This window comes from Ovis canadensis, chromosome 14 (assembly GCF_042477335.2).
Source record: "Ovis canadensis isolate MfBH-ARS-UI-01 breed Bighorn chromosome 14, ARS-UI_OviCan_v2, whole genome shotgun sequence".
NCBI lineage: Eukaryota > Metazoa > Chordata > Mammalia > Artiodactyla > Bovidae > Ovis > Ovis canadensis.
Window position 1 is genome coordinate 51,357,972 of NC_091258.1, and position 20,460 is coordinate 51,378,431.

The following is a 20,460-nucleotide window of genomic DNA, read 5'->3' on the forward strand; positions in this document are numbered from 1 at the left end:
GGATGGTCACCACTGGCCAGGGTCTTGTTTTGGCCTCTAATGAGAGCAAGCTAGTTGGGAGTCTGTGTCGATAACAGGGCTGCTGTGCATACTGTAGGCACTTGGTGAACATCTGTTGTGTGAACGGATAAAAATCGTTAGAGCAGCCAGCGAGTTTTTGGCCAAGCATGATTCACAGGGGTTTAAAGCTAAGAGCACCAGGGCCAGAAACCCAGTAGCCTCTTCCTTCTTGTGGCCTAAGAGATGGGCCCCGTTAACCAGCCAGGTTGGGTACCCCCATCTCAGCATGGCTTAACGCTGGGGCCTTCTGGAGCTGCGGGAACAGTTTTTGTCAACTTGTTCTGGCACTGCCTGGGATTAGAGCTGCTGGCTGAAGTTTTGAGGGGACGACCCGAGCTCTAGGTGGGAGAGGACAGAGGGTGTCACTTCAGAAGGGGGCTGAAGTTCTTGACCTCAACATGCATTTTTCATGTGTCTGTGTGTTTGTATAGATATATTTCTTTTCTTTCTTTTAAGATTTTTTGAAAAATTATTTTTTAATTGAAGGATAAGTGCTTCATAGAATTTTGTTGTACAGATATATTTCTATCCTCTCATCTCAGACACTTAGCACAAGGTCTTGATCTACATTGATCACTTTTTATGACTTGAGCTGGCAATTCCCCACCCGGGATCAGACCTAACCAGGGTGTTCAGGAAACCATTAAGGAAAAATACATAACCACACTCATTCCCAGACTAAATTGTTTGGTCGTAGTAGTGCCTGGATAAAAGACTTTCCAGCATGATTAAGCCACGTCCTATTTAATGTGGCCTTGGTGATTCTTCACAGCAGCCATTGACCCAAGGGCAGCATCTGGAACAATGAGAAGAGAAAGTCCATCTGGGCCACTTGTGCTGAGTTTGTGAGGGGGTCATCATTACCCACTGTCACTTGGTTCTTCAGGTGGCTTCTGGAAGGCTAAGGCAGTGCAGACTCTTGGATCCTTACTTTTGAAGAAGGAATTTTGCTTTGTCGATTTGCCTAATTCCCAGGGCCACTCTTTGAAGTGGCTAGTGGTAAATACGTCTCAATCCGTTTTTCTTGATTAAAAGTAATGGTGCAAATAATTGGCTTTCTGATTACCACTTGGGATGGAGAAGGGGCTCTGAAGAGTAGGGCACACAAGTCACTGCTCCTGTCCTGCCACCCACACACACCGCCACCCAACACCTGGTTGGGTTTTAAGCTTCAGAGTTTGGAAGTTCTTCACATACACTCAGAGGGCGAACAGAACCCGTACCCTCTTCAGTCCGTCTTGAAGTCCGCCGAGGTCACCGTGGCTGCTGGTCCACTTGGCTGTAAGGGAAGGAATTGCCAGGGGCCGGGCCGGACAGCCTCCATCCCTGCTCAGCGCCTCTTGCTCCCTGCTGCTTGAAAAGCTGTTTATGCTAACGAGCCAGGGAAGATCTGAAGGTCGCGCTGTGCCTGCGCTGGTGAGAGGCCCTGTGTGTGTGTTGCCCCATTAATGAGCCTTCGAAGGGCAACCCTTGTTTGTTTTGTCCTGGTGCCAACTCTGGAGCCTTGTGCCCGAGCACGCTGCCGATGGGGAGCCCGCCATGTGGCTTTCTTCCTGCTGAGAGGAAAACACTCCTTTTTCAAAGAGTCATTTTGGAGATGCGCGTTGAGGGGACATTCCTTCCCCAAGGCCACCTCTCACCTTGCCCTTGCCTGGCTTCCTGACCATCCCAGCATGACCATGTCCGATGGTGGAGCTTGTGGAGAGCAGAAGTTCCTCTACTGGGAAGGCTGGATGGGGTTTCCCAGGTGCTACTGCAGGGCCAGAGAAAGGCAGCTTACAGGTTATTCCGTGGTTCTCACAGACCAGATCTGTGTAGAAGAAAGCTCGAGGCCCATGGCTGCTTCTACCCTGTCCCAGAAACAGCACGTGCAAAAAGAGAATCTGCCCAAGCCAGTTTCTCTTGCATCTGTACAGCCTTGAACCCCTGCAGTTTCTCCTGTGACTCAAATGAAAAGTTCCGCTGACCAATAACTAGTTCATAAGAATTCAGGAACCAGTGGACTCATGGTCCTCTTTCACTCAAGAGCATAGATGGCTTTATAGCTCTTTCCACAAGGAAAAAACTTTGTCCATACCCGATTCCCCTCATTCTGCCCCCCAAGCCCAGATATTTAGGGATTTGCTTGGCTTTCTGGATTTCCATCTCTTTGACCAGTCTGTATAGGATGACTGGAATGAGGGGTGCCCCTGTAGACTTGGAATAGGAAATAATAAACCACAAAATACTGAAATACTCAGGTGTCATACCTGAGCCTCCAAATTAGGAGGAATGGGTCTTTGGTGGTCAATTATTTGTAATGTTGAGATCAGCACTCTCCCACTAATATTATTTAAGATGTCTCAGAGAGAGTGCTCTTAATCAAGTTTTTACTACCTGCTTAGCACTGTGCTGGGAGATGAACCGAATTATAAGCTGATTTTCGCCTTCAAGCGGCTTATAGTCCATTGGTAGAGATAAAAGTAACCCAGGTGGTACAAGGAGGAACTGTTTTAGTGTCAGTGTGGTGGTGATTCCTGCTGGAGTTCAGCGAGGAGAAATACTTTGGTGGGTTTGAGTGATTTGTCGTGTTGCTCATTCACTGAGTCATGCCTGACTCTGCGACCCCGTGGACTTCAGCACACCAGGCTTCCCTGTTCTTCACTATCTCCCCAAGTTTGCTCAAACTCATATCCATTGAGCTGATGATGCCATCCACCCATCATGTCCTCTGTCGCCCCCTTCCCCTTCTGCTCTCAGTCTTTCCCAGCATCAGAATCTTTCTCAGTGAGTCCATTCTTCACATTAAGTGGCCATAGTACTGGAGCTTCAGCATCAGCATCAGTCCTTCCAGTGGATATTCTGGGTTGATTTCCTTTAAGATTGATTGGTTTGATCTCCTTACTGTCCAAGGGACTCTCCAGAGTCTTTCTCTAGCACTGCAGTTTGAAAGCATCAATTCTTTGGTGCTCAGCCATCTTTATGGTCTGACTCTCACATCCATTGATGACTATCAGGAAAAACCATAGCTTTGACTATGTGAACCTTTGTCGGCAAAGCTATGTCTCTGCTTTTTATTACGCTGTCTAGGTTTGTCATAGCTTTTCTGCCAAGGAGCATACATCTTTTAATTTTGTGACTGCAGTTTGAATGATAGGAGGGGAGTTTTATTGCCTCTGTGAAACTGGAGCTTGTGCTTTTTAAGGGACGTCCAAGGTTTGAATGAATGTTGAGGAAGAGAGAGGCCATCCACAGGTTGTGGGGCTGCAGAAACGGAGGCAAGAATGTGTTGATGGGGTTGAGACTCTGCTGTCGGAGAAGTGAGAGCTGACTGATTCGTAGTGTGGGGTCGATTTTAGAGTGTGTTAAAACCAGTCTGGGGAGCATCTGTTTGAATATTTTGGCAACTGTTTTTTGCATGAGAAAGGCACTGGATGAAGATGACAGCAAGAAGACTAGGATGATCTTTCCTTTCTGTTTTCTAGAATCAAAGATGGTACCAAGAGCCCAGGGCAGTCGGTGAGGGGCAGTACCGCTTGGACATGTTGAGCCACGCCAAGTGTGGCGTGATGGGAGGCCAGCTGCTTACAGACATCTTGTGGTCTACTGAAAGTATGAGATGCACATTCAGGTGATAAGTCAGGAATGGAGATTTTTGCTTTGGGAGTCAACTCATAATTTCAGTAATTGAAACCACAGAAGTAGTTAAGGTAGTTGATATACACAGATAAGAGCAGAGAACCAAGGGAGGTGGTGAAGTACAATGCTGGTTAATTCTGTAGAACAGAGAGGAGAGATTGCTGGGGGTTAACATAGTAGGGCATTTTATTAAGTAACTGGAAAAGTGCACACACATATGGTTAGAGAGGTAGGAGGAAAGCCAGAAAGCCATGTCAGAGAAGCAAGGCAGAGAAAAGATTGCAAGGGGACAGTCAGCAGTTCTGAATGCAGGGGAGATGGAAGAAGATGAGAAGAGCCATTGGCTACCCTGAGAAGGCATTGGTGACCTTGGAGAGGGAGCTGCATCTTGGAGACGTGGGGCCTTCTAACACCCCTTCCCGCAGAAACAGTGTCTAGCACCCCCTCCAGAGAGCCTGAACCTGTGTTCTGGGGTGGGGGGTGCACGGGCCTCTGTGTGTATCTTCACTCGGGTCTACGGTTGGCCTGCTGCACAGCAAAGCTTGAGAACTGTTAATGCGATGCACTCTAGCTCTCTGTAAGCACGTAGAGCTGGTGGAGTCACCTGGCTTTAGAAGATCGGTGATGGGAAAGTGAGGCCGTGGACGCAGTCCACTTGTTGAAAGGAGTTGAGCCCTGAGGGAAGGCCAGGGCAGCGTCTTGTGCCTGAGGATGTGAATAGGCAGGTTCCTGTTCAGAAGCTTACGTGGGAGCGGAATGTGGTCGCCTGGCAAGTGGGAGGGGGACTGGCCAGCAAAACCCTATGAAGCCCTCTTAGTAATCATCGTGGAAAGGGCAATACACCCCTGCCGTAGGAATAACAGGCAATTTACAAAAGAGATATCCAGTAAGTATCTGCAGATGGGTTCTCTCTTACTGGCAAAAAATGGAAGTGAGAATGAAATGCCATTTCTTGCCTGCCAAGTTGACGACTTTTTTTTTTTTTTAAAGCAAAATAATACCCACTATTGATGAAGGTGCAGGAAAATTGAGGCTCTTGTGCCAGTGAGCATGTGTTGGAAAGGCTTTCCTAGAGGGCCGCTTGGCCTATGCCAGGCAGCCTGAAATATTCCTAGCTTTTGAGCCAGCAGTTACACTTCCAGAAATATGTCCCACGGAAATAGAGATGGAACGTTATGGGTGAAAGCCTAGGTTTTAAAGTAGGAAGGAAGGCTTATGGTTTCAAAGGTTGACTTTGGTAGTATGTGACTTGTATAAGGTATTAACATTAAACTCTCTAGGCCTCAATTTCCTCATCTGTAAAATGGGCTGTTGAAAGAATCGAAGGAAATAATGTCTCCTTAAAAAGTCCTTAGAACCGTGCCTGGCCCTACTAAGTGGGTAGTAATTGAGCTACTGCTTATTTTTATTATTTTGTTACTATATGTGCAGAAAAATATGTGAAGAGTTTATTGCTATGCAGCATAAACAGCAAAATATTAAGGATTGCTTAAATGTCCAGTAATTATGAATTATGCTGTGTCTGTAAGATGCAATGTAGCCATTAATTCTAACCTATGAAGAATATTTCATGTCCTGGGAACACTTCAATGCCTAAATTAAGTTAAAGGGGCAGTCCACTTAAGGAGCAGTGTGATCTGAGGTTGGTAAAGATCTGTAACTATAAACATGAAGAAGGAAAAAACCTCAAAACTTCGTACCTCCCAGTGGCTCTCTGGCCAGTAATATTGTCTGTGGTTTTTATTTCAGATACTGAGTTTTTCTACAGATACCCCGAGTTTTTAAAAATAGTGTGTTCATACTGCTTTAGTCAGAAGACATTATTTAAAATAAGTCTTAACATCATGAAATGCCAGATTGAAACTCTCAACGGTCCAGATGGTACATTTTGCATCATTTCCTAACTTTTGCTCCACAGCCCAATAGGAGAAACGGAGAGATCAGAAATGGGATCTTTCAAGATGGATTTTTAGGAAATTGGAGTTGAAAAGTTTTGGGTGCTGGCACAGAAGACATTGAAGTAGTTGTTCACACTTAGTGGGGAAGGTATCCAGTTTGCAGAGAAAGCACTGGAGGTTGGGCGAGGATGGAGGGGAAGAGGTACTTACCTGCCGGTAGGAGGGGCAGATGATCCAAGTGGAAAGTTCAAGGGACTGCATTTGCTGGATGGAGGGGCTCCTTCACATCTGGGAGGGAGATCCATGCATTATGGTGAATAAATTCAGGTCAGGAGAGAACCATTCAGGCCAGTGATGGACAAACGATACTGGCCCGTTGTTCTCAGGATATGGGGGAGAGGTCTCAGGGTAGACACTGAAGGAAGTACCTAAGTGTTGGATACAAATATTCATACAGCTGGTTAAAATGCCCCAAATTCTGGCCACCCCACCCCCCCCCCCCGCCCTGCCTTTTTTTAAAAGAAAAACACAGAATCAGTCAAAACTGAGTGGTTTCACTTTTCCTTACAGTATTATGGTTTGGTCGTTTTTGAACTTTGGGTGTGTCTGCGTGCGTAGTAACGAATCTGTTCCAGTAAATACCAGCTCCTCTCTCCTGACACCGACAGCCTGGGCTGTTAGACCTGGCTCTGCTGCGGATCTCGGACTCTCTCCTCCTCCCCTGCGTGGCTCTGTCAGAGCCAGAATATCGCGGTAGTTGTGGATTCCCTGCAGAACGGACTGAGCTAGCAGTTTTCACTTCTAGGCTGATTTATGTTCACGCTGGAAAGAGCACAGATGCAGGTATTAGCAAACATGAAGCCCAGGGCCTGGACGATTCTCTGGGCCTTCCGGGCAGTGGTCCTCCCGCAACACAGGAGACCTGTTCCAGCACGTGTGTGTTCCCTGATCTTGCCATAGTTACAGAATGATTCTCAAGGCTACAGGGAAATCGCTACCAAGAAGTTGGAATCACGCCTATTTATGGTTTAACACTTACTGACTTACACACAGCAGCAATATACAAATACTGTTGTTGTGTAAAGCACAGAATGGAATTGGATATGATTCTTCAGTGGATTCCAGGCTAAACAGTTGAGGGTATTATTTCTTTGCCCCTTGAATGAGGTTTCTACTTATCTCCAAACCTAGGTTACCCTTGGCTCTCTCTTTTTTTTTCTTAGACCGTGGGGATAGTTTATTCATCATTGTGTATTTTGCTAATTTGCTTTAGTCTACGTCAAGCAATGCCCACTCTCTGTAGGTTGCTGGATTTCTTGCTTTCCGTGGTGGCTATCCTTGTCATTATATTTAGAATTGCTCTTCACCAGGTTAGGGAAATCTGTCTTGAATCAGGATGCCACAGTAAATAGGTTTCAGCATGTGTTACTTGAAATCCTGCCTGAATTAGAATGGCCGTTTGTCGTCTCCAACCAGGGAGTTCTATCTGGAACCTTTTGGCTGAAGAAAGGGAAGACCAGTATTCTCTATCTGTCTGCACCTCCCCGTCGAAGCCTCCCTCCTGTCATGAAGCTGTGCCAGGAATGGATTTCAAATGAAGATAAGGGTGGATGATCAGGCTGGGTTGGCTGTTTATAGGTATTTTGGGAGATTCAACACATAGAGTTCCCACACTGGACAATTTTTTTTCTTTTTCATTTAACATAATTTCAGATGTACAAGAAAGTTATAAGGATAGAATAGAGAATTCTCACATATATTTCACCCTGTCTTCTCCCATATTATTAATAGCATTTTCTCCCTTCTATCTGTGTGTTTGTCGTCATGCATGTTTGCACAGAGACATGCTGTCACACATGTATTTTCTAAGCAGTTTGAAAATGGAGACAGCATGCCCCTTTACCTCTAAATGGACCTGTGCCTATTTCTTAAAAACAAAGATACTCTTTTAATATAACCACACTGCAGTTATCAAAATTAGTAACTAACATTCATCCACCACTATTTCCCAATCTACAGACCTTAATCAGATTTTGCAAGTTGTCCCAACTTGGGGAAAAGTCCAGATTCTGTGTTTTGTTCATTGGTCACGTCTCTTTGGTCTAACTCTTTAATCTGAAACAGTGTGTCTTTCTGCCTCCTGACACTGAAGTTTCTGAAGAGCCTCGGCCATTAGACTGTCCCCAGTTTGGATCTGCCTGCTGTTCTCTCGTGATTAGACTTGGGTTTTGCATTTTCGGCAGGCATGTCACGGAAGAGATGTCATGTTCTTAGTGCATCCTCTCAGGAGGCACAGGATGGCTACTCGTCTCATTCCTGGTGATCCTCACTTCGACCATGTGATGAAGGGAGGTGGTGCTGCCAGGCTTCTCCAGTGTAAAGTCACTGGTTTTTCCTTCTGTAATTAATAAGTGTCTTGTGGGGAGATTCTTTGAGACTGTAAATATTCTGTAACTACTCAAACTTTCGCCCACTGCTTTTAGTATTCATTGATTCTTTGCTGAATGGGTTACTACTATGATGATGGTTACCAGATGGTATTGTTCTAACTTTATCATTCCCTCTGTATTTGTTAGTGGGATTTCCACCCTAAGCAAGAACTCTGCTTTCTGCCACATTAAAAAAAAAAAAATAAAGTATGGAATCATGGCTTCTAATTTTATAAATTGGGTTGTAATCCTTTACTCTCATGTAACTTTCTGGCTGAAATTGTGCCAGGCTCGGGCAGTGAGGGCCCCTGCAGATGCTCCTGGGCCTTTGGGCACGCTCTTCATTCATTCCTAGAGCACTTCCTTACGTCCTGGCTCAGAAAGGTGCTCCACACTCATCTTGCGCTCTCCCTGCCCCAGCCCCCAAATTGGCCGGCTCTCCAAAGACACCTGCTTCCATTCAGAGGAGAAGGGTCGCACCAGACATTTCTTCAGTTTAGAGGAAAAGAAGGAATGTGTCCAGGGATCATTTATTTTTTTCCTCTCTCAAAGTGTTATCATTTCTCCAAATATGTTAATTTTCCCCGTGGTTTTATTAAGCACCTGTTACATTGTGGATGTGAAAGATACAGAGATGAAGGAGACATGGATCTTGCTCTCCAACTGCTCATGGCCTCATGGCAGAAATAGACAAGTCAACACATCATCACAGCAGTGTGGTGACTCTAGAATTGCAATGTGTCACCGTATGCAAAATTGTGGGATCACAGAGGAGGAGGTTAAAGCTGATAAAGCTGACTGAATAACCCAGTGGGTGACCAGGAATGAATAGAATCTTCACCTTTCAAACGACCCAAGAGGCGGCCTGATGTGGAACCTCCTGGCCATAGCAAAATGCCCTTCTCCACGCATGAAACCAGGGTCAGCATTCCACTTGGGAACTCTAATTAATCCAGAGAAAGATTTTTGTTTATATTGAATTGAACTCTATTTTTAAAATAAATTGCCCCTCATTTACTCCTAGTTAAACCCTAAAGCTCAGTAGGAGACGTGGAACTAATCCTCATCGTATGTGGCAGGCAGGGCTTTGCATGGTTGAAGGTGGTTGTCTTGCCCTGCAATGGGAACCTTGATTTTTTTTTTTTTTTTGCTCTTGAGCTGATCATGGTCAGCCATTCATTAGTCAGTATATCTCTTACCAGATTCCTCCACATGGCTTATAACACTCTTCATGCAGTTAGAGAAAACGAGAGGGCTGTGATTCTGCTCAGTTGGAACAGATAGAGGCACCCCTGTAGCCCAGCGGCCACATCTCCATCTTTGGCCATTGTGTCAGCTTTAGGCTGCCTCTGAATTTCTAGTGAAGGAACCCCTCCAGGTATGTTTGTTTTTTGCATGAGCTCCTGTTAATCCAAGTCTCTTTAATTCGCTGTCTGTTTTACTGCTTGCTTGAACTTAAATACAAGGCTTCCTATTTCTTTCAAAATTTCATCTTTGTTTCAGCCCGTTCCAACTTACCGAGATTTTTTTAAAAAAGTCTTGATTCCACCATTTAGCATGTTAGACCCCTCAACTGATGTATGTGCTTGGTCTCATCCACCCCTGAAGTTATCGATTTAAGTGAAGGGAACCAGGGATAAGGCAGGACATTAAGGCATGTCCCCAGACACATTGACCTTTGAGTGGGTACTTTAGGTAATAACATCTTCCAGCTATAAGAGCGGGCAGACTTTATTATCTGAAAGACATTTGGTCCCCTAGATACACAGAAATGATAAACTTTGGGATACGTTATTAAAATCAAAAAGGACCCTCTACTGCATTTCTCAGATCGTTGAGTCTAAGTGAAGCTATTTTCCAGTTTATTTTATGTGAATTTTCTTACTGAACCTACAGCTAATTGCTGAGTCCTCAGGACCTTTCCTCCCTGAGATGCTATTCAACAACTGTCGACTCTCTTCTAAAACTGTGAGGAACTTGCAGAATATAGTCTGTAACACATCCTTTTAAATCTAATATATATATATATATACACTTTATCCAAAATGACAACACATGTCTTCCTCTCTTTTCTCTTGTTTTATATTACTTCTGAGTGCTTTTTCGCCATTTAACATTATATTTATTTGTTTGCAGTCTTTCCCCACAAGAATGTAAGCTGATTCCTATTGTTGATTCTCTGAGCATCTGACACGTAATAGGTGGACAGTAAATGCTGAGCTAATGGATGAATACATTTTTTGATCTATAGTTTCTGGAACTGCCTTTTTTTTTTTTCCTTCAAAGAAGTCAAGATAATGGGCCTCTTATTCCTTCTTTCCTGTGTGAAGATATCCAAGAGAGTGCATTTTGAACTCTCATCTCCTCTATCTCTCCCAAGTTAAAAAAAAAAAAAAAAGAGCGAGAAATGTGTCTGTGAACTGGTAGTGTTCCTTTACACAGTCATCCTGATAGCCCATGATCTTGGAACAGACCCTGGTACCTAAAGATTGAATGCGACTGTCAGATGTGCTGAAGTTCTCTTTGAGAAACAGACATTAATGTAAAACAGAGAAGATGGGACTTCACCGGTGGTCCAGTGGTTAAGCTTTGCACTCCCAATGCAAGGGGTACAGGTTAGATCCCTGGATGGGGAACTAAGATTCCAAATGCCACATGGTGGGGCAAAAAAAGAGAGAAATAGCTAAAAAAAAGGACAAGAAAACATAGTAGAATGGCTAAGAACACAGGCTCTACAGCCAGATTATGGTTTTGTCATTTAGGCTTTCATTTGTTATTTGACAAACATTATGTCATTTGTCATTTAGGTCAAGCAACCTCAGTTTTCCCAGCCTCAAAATGGGGCAAAAAATAGCCCCCATCTTATGGAATGTTATAAGCATCCAGGTGGTGTTAGACCCACAGGCCTTACCATGATGCCACACTCAAGAAGTGATGGCTTCCCTTCAGATGGTTTTCATTTTGAAAAAGCTTTGGGGAAAAAAGGCGCAGAGTGGGACATGAAGTTGCCTATAACCTCATCCCCTAGCAGTTACCTCTGTAAAATTGACAGAAATCTCACGGATTTCCACATGCAGAACCTATATAGGCTTTGTTCACTCAGCATCCTGTGTGATCATTTCCCACCCACTCCTGCACATAGTTTCTTTTAAAAGTGATATTTTATAACATCCTATGGAATGCTGTGTGCTGTAATTTAGAAAATACCTTGCTTCTCCAGATTATTGCCATCTTTTTTTTTTTTTTCCTGTTACAAACATTGTGATGAATAATCTTCTATCTCTGTGAGTATCTTGGATTGTTTCCTGGAACGAGGTAATTGCTGAGTCAAAGGGCACGTGCGTTTTTGAGGTTTTTGACACCCACTGCCAAATCGCCTTCAGGAGGGTGGTGCTCACTGAAGTTCCCCTCCAGCAGAGCAGGGCACCCCCAGGAGCCCACCCATTCACTTCTCTCTGGTGAGGCTGCATGGGTTACTCACGGAGGCAACAGTTTCTCCCATCTCTACTCTCTCTGTTTTTCTTTTCTTCCCCCCTTTGTTTCTTTTCTTGGTTTTCTGCCAGACAGCCTCTTGTGAAAGGACCGCCTAATTAACCCTGTGCTAATTAACAATTTAAAATTACACAGTGCGACTGTTGGTGTTTAATTCTCCAGGAGCTGGAGCAACAGCAGAGCCCCCTCCCCTCCCTCATAGCTGCAGCCCCTGTAACTTCGCCAGCTTCCCTGTAACTGTTGCATGGAGTCCTGGCCTGTCTCCTTAAGGGAGAGTGATAAAGCTGTCACATCACGTCTTCTCAGTTGAAAGAGGGAGATGGATGACTTTGTTAATGGGGGGCCCCCCGGGATAACAGGGTGGAGTCTTACCATTTTTTAACCGTCTTTGAAAAATAAAAGACTGAGACTGGGGAAAATGCAGGGGTTTTACAGGTAGGTTCCAGGAAACTGTAACCTGTGAGAGGAGCAAGAATGGGGGAGGGGTTCCTGATGAAAACGTTAGAACTTTTCTCCACAAGAGGACTTCTCAAATGGCAGAGGAAGGCGCTCAGCAGAGAGAGTGCGCGAGTGCTAGACCACTCCCGTTCACTCTCTTACTGAAGAGATGTGCTCTGTTGAAATCTAACTGAATTCTTAAAACCACCACCACCAAGAAAAAAAAACAACCCATGCTGAGTCCAACACTGGTGGTCTTGTGTTTAAAGGGGATTCGAGGGTGCAAATGGCTGGAGAGGAGCAGGTGGCCAGAAGGGGTGAGGGTTTATGGTGTGTGAGCCAGCCCCAGCCATACCGAAGGATGAGGAAGGGGTGCAGAGCCGGGGTAGGGGGCTGCCTGTAAGAGCATGGGGACCTGCTGGGTTCCCAGGCTGCCCTCTATAACTGAAGATCATTGATTTTACGGGAAACCATGTTTACAGACAGAGTGCTGATCGACCTCGAGTTGACTTCTGCCTCCTTAAGTAAGAACTACCTTTTTCTTATTGACTGGCTGATAAACAGAGCGAAAGGAACCGCTGGCTGGGTGGGAGAGGGCCTGAGATCCTGGGGCTCAAAGGTGGGGCAGCGTTAAGAGATTCCTGCATCTCTGTGCTCTGGTCCCCTTCTGGCCCCTCCATCCCTGCACCTCCCAGGGACTGGTGAGTGAGCCCAAGACTGACCCTGCCTGGTTACCTGGCAGCATAGTAGGCTCCAAGTGCAGAGGAGCAGCGATCTGTCATAAAGCAGAGTGTCTCACTCAAGCTTCAGTAATGCACAGCCCGTGGGGATGGTATTAAAAATGCAGATTCTCATCTGGGGTAGGGCTGACAGCCTGCATTTTTCACAGGCTCCCTGGCGAAGACAGGCTCTTTGGCCTCGAACCACACTTGGCTTAGCAAGGTGGCAAGAGCCGCCTGCTTACCCTGGCCAGCAGGCACTGACAGGAAGCCCAGAGCAGGTGCTTGGGATCCCGAGCAGGCTCCGTCTTTCCCACCAGCATCTCAGTGGGCTGTTGCCCCCTTGCGAATGATGGGTCCCCTACGTGTGCCCCCTAATGGGGCAAGTGTCACCTGCTGCCGCAGATACCTGTCTTTGCCCACAAGGTCATCTTTTCTTGACATCTTTTGCTGAGAAATAGAAAATAAAGTTGGGTGACTTTTTAAAAGTCCCAGTCCCTTAACCAGATGATTTGTGGAGGAGGAGGAGGAGGAGGAAGAAGAGAGCAGAGCAAGAAAAGCCCACCAATTAATTGGTAAACGCTTTGTAGGTTTCTCAGCCCAGTCCAGGCTGGAGAAGAGATTGGCTTTGCTGTCAATACACAAGTCCCTGGTGAAGCATCAAAGCTGTTCTCCTTTATCAATCGTGGCCTCCCCTTCCCGCATGTTCCTGTAACTTACCAAGCATTTATTACATTGATTTTACAATCGGGCTGTTAACCCTCCCGCCTCTTCAGGCCTGCCAACCTTTTTGGCCCAAGCTGTCAATCATATATCATCCAGCCAATCACACGCGTCCTTAGGGAAGAGCCACCCTGGATTCTCACCTGTATCCCAACTGAGCCTTGTGAGGATGTCTCATCGCATTTGCTGTTTGGTTTGGTTTAGTGTAGTTGTGTTTGTTTAAAATCAATATTTCTTTTCTAAGGCACATGAAACTTTGTTGTAATGGAATTTGAGGTTATAAGGTAAGAGCTGGTGTGTGTGCACCTGCGTGCTTGTGTGTTAACAAACAAAATATGACATGTTCTTCCAAAAAGTTGCTTCTCCTGAAACTTCCGGTAAACCTGCTTTCCCCATCTTTTCCCGAGAGGGAGCTATTGGTTCACTGTGCCGCTGAGAATCAAGCAATGAAAAAAAGAATGGGAAGATGGAGGCGGGGGTTGGGGGGAACAAACCCAGCCAAAACCTTCATCCACTGTGTGTGAATGAGATGGTGGGTGGAGAAGCAGCCAAGTGTTCTCCAGGAAGGAGGCGTGGCAGGGAGGGTGGCCTGGGATTCACAGCGAGCACTTTGAAAACCTTGCGAGGCGCTGAGTTGCCTGTAGGAGTGGGGCCAGACAGAAGAAACGCTCCTGTGATGTTGTTGCCACAGGAGCAGAGCAGAGGCAAGCGATCTAATGTCTCCCTCCCCAGGGACATGAGGTCTCAGAGGGCAGATTGAGCTCAGTGGCACTTTGGAGTCGGAAACGGAAAAGCCCCAGGGCTGAAGGACAGCTGCTTGGGTAACGACTAATAAGTAAGAGGCAGGTGTGGAACTGGGGCTGGCGGAGCCCAGCTGCCATCTCGGCTCGCTGTGAGATCCTTGACAGCAGAACCCACCCAGGCAGGGCTCCATCCAGGCAGGGCGAGATCCTCCCTGCTGACGGCAGACTCAGCCCACTGAGAGTCTGGGTGGATCTTCCTAGAAACATCAGGCTTATGTTTTGCACCTCTGTATTTTGAGTCTGAAGCCAGCTGAGTCACAAGCAAGTGTGTTCTGTGGGTTGCGGGGAGGAGATGGGAATTGAGAATGCTACCTTTCTTAGTGTCCTGGTGGCACTGGAGTTATTTTTTAGATCTAGGGCCTCAGTTTTACTACTTGTAAAATGAGACAGTGTTTTCAAGACTGGGACAGGGTGACTGCAGCCATGGGGCCTTTGAGGGGCTTCACAGAGCTTGCCCAGGCCCGCACACTTGCCCTTGACCCCTGCAGCCCTCAAACACTTCTCTGTGAATTTCTCAAACTAAAAATGTGGTCAGTAAGAGCAAGGGCACAACTTCGCTTCTAAATCAAATGGCATGTCCCCGCCCAGGTTCATCATCCTTTCTCTAGGTTTGCAAAGTTGTCTTTCTCCTGTCTTTCTGTCTGTCCCAGGTGTTCCCCTGGCCCACAGACAGTGTGGGCAACAGGGGTGGCTTTGTGTTGCCATCTGTATGTGGTGGGGCCACCGTTCTGTGTCCCGGCAAGTTGAAAACAAGCCTCCTCCTGCCTGATCGCGGGGCCCTGACTCTTTAACGCTGTGCTTGCAAAGATCTCAAATTCAAACTGGTCTCCAGGGGTGCAGCAGCTGACAGTCTGAAGACAGAAAGGGCTTCTCCTGATGCCCCTTTCCCCGAGCCCCCCCCCCTTCCTGTGACACCCAGGGGCACCGCCCACCCGCTATGCCTGGACGGGGTGGGGCGACGGCCTGGGGTCCCTGCTGCCCGCCGTCTCTGTTGTGGGTGTGGAAGACAGAAGCCTGCCAGGGCAGAGTGCTCTGTGCAGGACCTTAGCCTCGGCCCTCCTAACCTCTTTCCTTTCTCTCTCTCTTCCCCCTTCTCTCCCTCCTCTCCCCCTTGCCTCCGCCCTTCAGGTCCGATCCGTACTGGGTGCAATGAAAGCTCCACGCAGGCCTTACCATGGAAGGCTGTGACTCGCCCGTCGTCTCGGGGAAGGACAATGGGTGCGGTATCCCTCAGCACCAGCAATGGACTGAACTCAACAGCACCCACCTCCCCGACAAACCCAGTAGCATGGAGCAGCCCACAAGCGAGAGCCACGGGCCCCTGGACGGCCTGAGGGCCCCCTTCAATGAGCGCCTCGCGGAGAGCACCGCCCCGGCCGGGCCCGCCGCCGAGCCCGCCGCCGCCGCCGGCAAGGAGGTCAGCTGCAACGAGTGCTCGGCCTCCTTCGCCAGCCTGCAGACCTACATGGAGCACCACTGCCCCGGCGCCCGCCCCCCGCCGCCGCCGCCGCCGCCCCCGCGGGAGGAGAGCGGCAGCGACAGCAGCGAGGAGGGGGACGAGGAGAGCGACGTGGAGAACCTGGCCGGGGAGATCGTGTTCCAGCCGGACGGCTCGGCGTACATCGTCGAGAGTCTGAGCCAGCTGACCCAGGGCGGGGGCGTGGGCGGCGGCGGGCCCCTCCCGTCGCTCTTCCTGAACTCTCTCCCCTCCGCCGCCGCCACCTCGGGGGGCAAGCAAGGGGACCCTTCCTGTGCGGCACCCGTCTACCCCCAGATCATCAACACTTTCCACATAGCCTCATCCTTCGGGAAGTGGTTTGAGGGCCCAGACCAGGCTTTCCCGAATACCTCAGCCCTGGCGGGGCTCAGCCCCGTCCTGCACAGCTTCCGCGTATTCGACGTGCGACACAAAAGCAACAAGGATTACCTAAACAGCGACGGCTCTGCCAAAAGCTCCTGCGTATCCAAAGATGCTCCCAACAACGTGGACCTGTCCAAATTCGATGGCTTCGTGCTCTACGGCAAGAGGAAGCCCATCCTGATGTGTTTCCTGTGCAAGCTCTCCTTCGGGTACGTCCGTTCCTTTGTGACCCACGCGGTGCACGACCACCGAATGACCCTGAGTGAAGAGGAGCGGAAGATTCTTAGCAATAAGAACATCTCCGCCATCATCCAAGGGATCGGCAAAGACAAGGAACCCCTTGTAAGTTTTCTGGAACCAAAAAACAAAAACTTTCAACTCCCTTTAGTTTCCACCGCTAACCTCATAGGCCCTGGACACAGTTTTTATGGGAAATTCAGTGGCATTCGAATGGAAGGGGAGGAGGCTCTCCCCGCTGGCCCCACCGCTGGCCCCGAGCAGCCCCAGGCGGGTCTCCTGACCCCCAGCACCCTCCTGAACCTTGGCGGGCTCACCAGCTCCGTCCTGAAGACCCCCATTACCTCAGTCCCCCTGGGGCCTCTGGCCTCCAGTCCTACCAAATCCTCAGAGGGCAAGGACTCTGGGGCAGCAGAAGGAGAGAAGCAAGAAGTGGGTGATCCAGACTGTTTCTCGGAGAAGGCAGAGCCCGCGGAGGAGGAGGCAGAGGAGGAGGAAGAGGAAGAGGAGGTGGAGGAAGAGGAAGAGGAGGAGGAAGATGAGGAGGAAGAAGAGGAGGAGGAGGGCTGCAAAGGACTCTTTCCAAGCGAGCTGGATGACGAGCTGGAGGACAGGCCCCCCGAGGAGTCTGGGGCCTCGGCAGGTAGTAGCAGCAAAAAGGACCTTGCTCTCTCAAACCAAAGCATTTCTAACTCCCCCTTAATGCCTAATGTGCTCCAGACCCTGTCGAGGGGCGCAGCTTCTACTAGTTCTAATTCCGCTTCTTCCTTTGTTGTCTTTGATGGTGCGAACAGGAGGAATCGTTTAAGCTTTAACAGTGAGGGCGTCAGGGCCAACATGGCAGAGGGCGGCAGGAGGCTGGACTTTGCTGATGAAAGTGCCAATAAAGACAATGCCACAGCACCAGAACCAAATGAAAGCACAGAGGGGGACGAGGGGGGCTTCGTCCCCCATCACCAGCACGCTGGCTCCCTCTGCGAGCTCGGGGTGGGGGAGTGCCCCTCGGGGAGCGGCGTGGAGTGCCCCAAATGCGACACGGTCCTGGGCTCCTCCCGCTCGCTGGGCGGCCACATGACCATGATGCATTCTCGCAACTCGTGCAAGACACTCAAGTGCCCCAAGTGCAACTGGCACTACAAGTACCAGCAGACGCTGGAGGCGCACATGAAGGAGAAGCACCCGGAGCCGGGGGGCTCCTGCGTCTACTGCAAGAGCGGGCAGCCCCACCCCCGGCTGGCACGAGGCGAGAGCTACACGTGCGGTTACAAGCCTTTCCGCTGCGAGGTGTGTAACTACTCCACAACGACCAAAGGCAACCTCAGTATCCATATGCAGTCCGACAAGCATCTCAACAACATGCAGAACCTACAGAATGGCGGGGGGGAGCAGGTGTTCAGCCACACGGCTGGGGCGGCGGCGGCCGCAGCTGCAGCGGCCGCTGCCGCGGCCAACATGGGCAGCTCCTGCGGGGCCCCCTCGCCCACCAAACCAAAAACCAAGCCCACCTGGCGGTGTGAGGTGTGCGACTACGAGACCAACGTGGCCCGGAACCTGCGCATCCACATGACGAGCGAGAAGCACATGCATAATATGATGCTGCTGCAGCAGAGCATGACGCAGGTCCAGCACGGCCGCCACCTGGGCCTGGGCGGCCTGCCCGCCCCCGCCGAGGCCGAGCTCTACCAGTACTACCTGGCCCAGAGCGCCAGCCTGCCCAGCCTGAAGGTGGACAGCACGGCCCCGGACGCCCCGTTCGTGATGAGCGGCTTCCAGCTGGACCCCGCCGGGCCCGTGGCCGCCATGACGCCTGCTCTAGGTGAGGCTGCCCCGTGTGTGTCTGTCCTGAGCGATGGGAGTGAGACCGGGGAGGACGTGTGCGCGGGCCAAGGTCCCCGCTGACTCTCTCGAGTCCCATGGATTTCGTGAACCTTTGCTGTCTTGAGAGTTGTTCTGCGCTCTGCTGGAGCATCCAGTCATCACATCTTTTTTTGGTTCTCTAGAATCCCCTGAACTCTTGTGTGGAGCCCGTGGACAGTGGTTTGGGTTCAACATGAGACACAGGTGCCCTCCGGCTCCACCGAAGTGTCGTGAAGTTTTGAGTGTTTCCTCTGGTATTTGGCTCTGGGTCAGCTTTCCTTCCTGTTCTCATCTCCCCCCTTTATCTCTCCCTTTCTTGATTTGAAAAATCGCCACAATTCCCCTCTACTTTCGGGTTTCGTCAAACAGTTATTGAGATGTACAGGAAAGTGTTGCTGTAGTTTTCAGTAGGACAGTCACGTCTGAAAGAGGATCTGAGAACTGTGGTGTAACCTATTTAAATAGGCCAGGTCTGGTTGTGAGCAGACCAGGAGCCACCCAGATAAGTCTCCCAAAGTTCTCCAGTGTTGTTACTGGGATCTTGATGCTTTAAAGAGGCGGGTTCTTTTTATTACCTTGTGTGAGTTGCCAGTGATTAGTACAGTTGGGAATCGGGTGACCAGGGGGACACCGTGAGGAGAGATGTGATAGACGAGTAACACGTAAGTTCTAAAACTGCACATTAAAGAAAGCCTGAGTCTAGTGTCAGATCCTGGTTAACGGAGCCTTTGTTGCCATGGAGTACATGGCTTCATGTTGGAAAACTGTCTTACCCGTTGGCTTCATTGAGCCAGAATGGGACCAAGAGGACAGGATTTGGATGCCAAAAGCCCCAACTCTTCATGTAAAAAGAACCGTGACCACTTCTAGGGAAGAGCTTCTATAGCAAGCAAATGTACAAACCAGTTTCTCGAGCACCAGCGTGGTGGTCGGGCCCTGCCTGCCCCAACTACACACGCCTGGTCTCTGTTTCCTGACCCAGCTAACCTCTTGAGACCAGCAGTGATGTCCTGAATGACACACGACCCCCTTACTGACATGGGAGTAAGTCGTTCTTGGCAACAGAGCATGAGCAAGCACCTTTATCTTAGAATGGCTCAGGTTCACACAGAGGGCTAAACCTCCCCAGTGGGCACATCTTTATTTGTGTGGCCTTTCAGTGTTAATTGCTACGGATGAGTTGTATTTCACGGCATCTAATTTGTTTTTCCTGCCATGCATTTAAATTTGAATCCTGGCAATTTTAATCTTGTTCTCCATTTTGGAACACTGAGTGGTTGGTCCTTTCTAACCACACAGTTTGAAGATGTTTTACCCACTCGTCAATCACGGATGCACAGGGATCAGTCATTCTGTTTGTCTGAAGAGAGACCGTGGGGGTCGCACACCTATCAGTGGCATTGGTACTCGCAAAGACTGTCCTGCTGCTAAAGCCTGCAGGGGGTGGGGTTTTCTTCATCTGGAGATTTAGAATCTTGGGGAGGCAGGTCTTGGAGTAAATCAAATATAATGTAAGTGAAACGAAGACACAGGAAATGTATGGGTTCATACTGGGTCAAAGTGAAGACTTTTTAATTACCTTGAAAACCAGTAATCCTGACTGTGGCTTGAATTGAGTGGTAGATAAATGGCTTGCTTTTAGCACCCACTGTCTGTGAGTCTGCGGGACACCGTGCATCATGAGCAGAGGGCAGATGTGAAAGATATGAAACGGGTCCTTGAGTTCTGCACATACATAGAAGATCCGGACTTTATTTCTTAAAAGAATAGTGTTCTTCCTTCTAAAGACCTTATCCAGGTAGTCAACGGAGGGCCCTTGAATTTCCAGCATCACTGCTTGGCAATCAGGGAGGTGAGTCCCTGAACACCTCCCGTGCCTGCCTGAAGCCACGAGCGCTGTTGAGATGAGGGTGAGAGTGACAAAAATACTTGACGCCAGAAGCCTGCGTGCCTGTGGGAGTGATAGAATGTCCACCCGGACCCGTTACTTCAGTCGTGGGACCTCAGCAGAAGGCAGCGTAGGCCAATAGAAAGAGCGTAGCTTTCAGTTCCGCGTGCAGCCCGGCTGACTGGTCCTTAGGCGTGCTGGGAGAAGGCTGTGGGCGTTGTGAGGCATTACTGGGCTCTGCAGGGGGAAGTGGCGGTTGTGAACGACACCCCTGCTCGCATAAGTCAGTGCTCTCTTCCTCCCTTTGACGGAACCTCCGCTGATCCTGGGGACGTGTGCGTTCTAGACTCTGTCAAGGAAAAGCTCGGCGTCATTGGTCTGGTCTGCTTGAATTTGCGTCAACCTGTAGGTGAGATGTTAGGCTTGAGTCCAGATGA

The 20,460-nt window shown here is 48.9% G+C and overlaps 1 protein-coding gene across 3 annotated transcripts in view; it reads left to right on the forward strand.

The window, feature by feature from the left end:
- Window positions 1-20,460, forward strand: part of ZFHX3 (zinc finger homeobox 3) — a 250,381-nt gene that overhangs the window by 71,238 nt on the left and 158,683 nt on the right. For 2 of the 3 annotated variants that reach the window (XM_069550253.1, XM_069550254.1), the window contains exon 2: window positions 15,309-18,094. The exons of the other annotated variant lie outside the window; for it this stretch is intronic. In XM_069550253.1, the coding sequence (XP_069406354.1) occupies window positions 15,355-18,094 (2,740 nt within the window). In that variant the 5' untranslated portion in view covers window positions 15,309-15,354. The remainder of the gene's footprint in view (window positions 1-15,308; window positions 18,095-20,460) is intronic. 3 annotated transcript variants of the gene reach the window in all.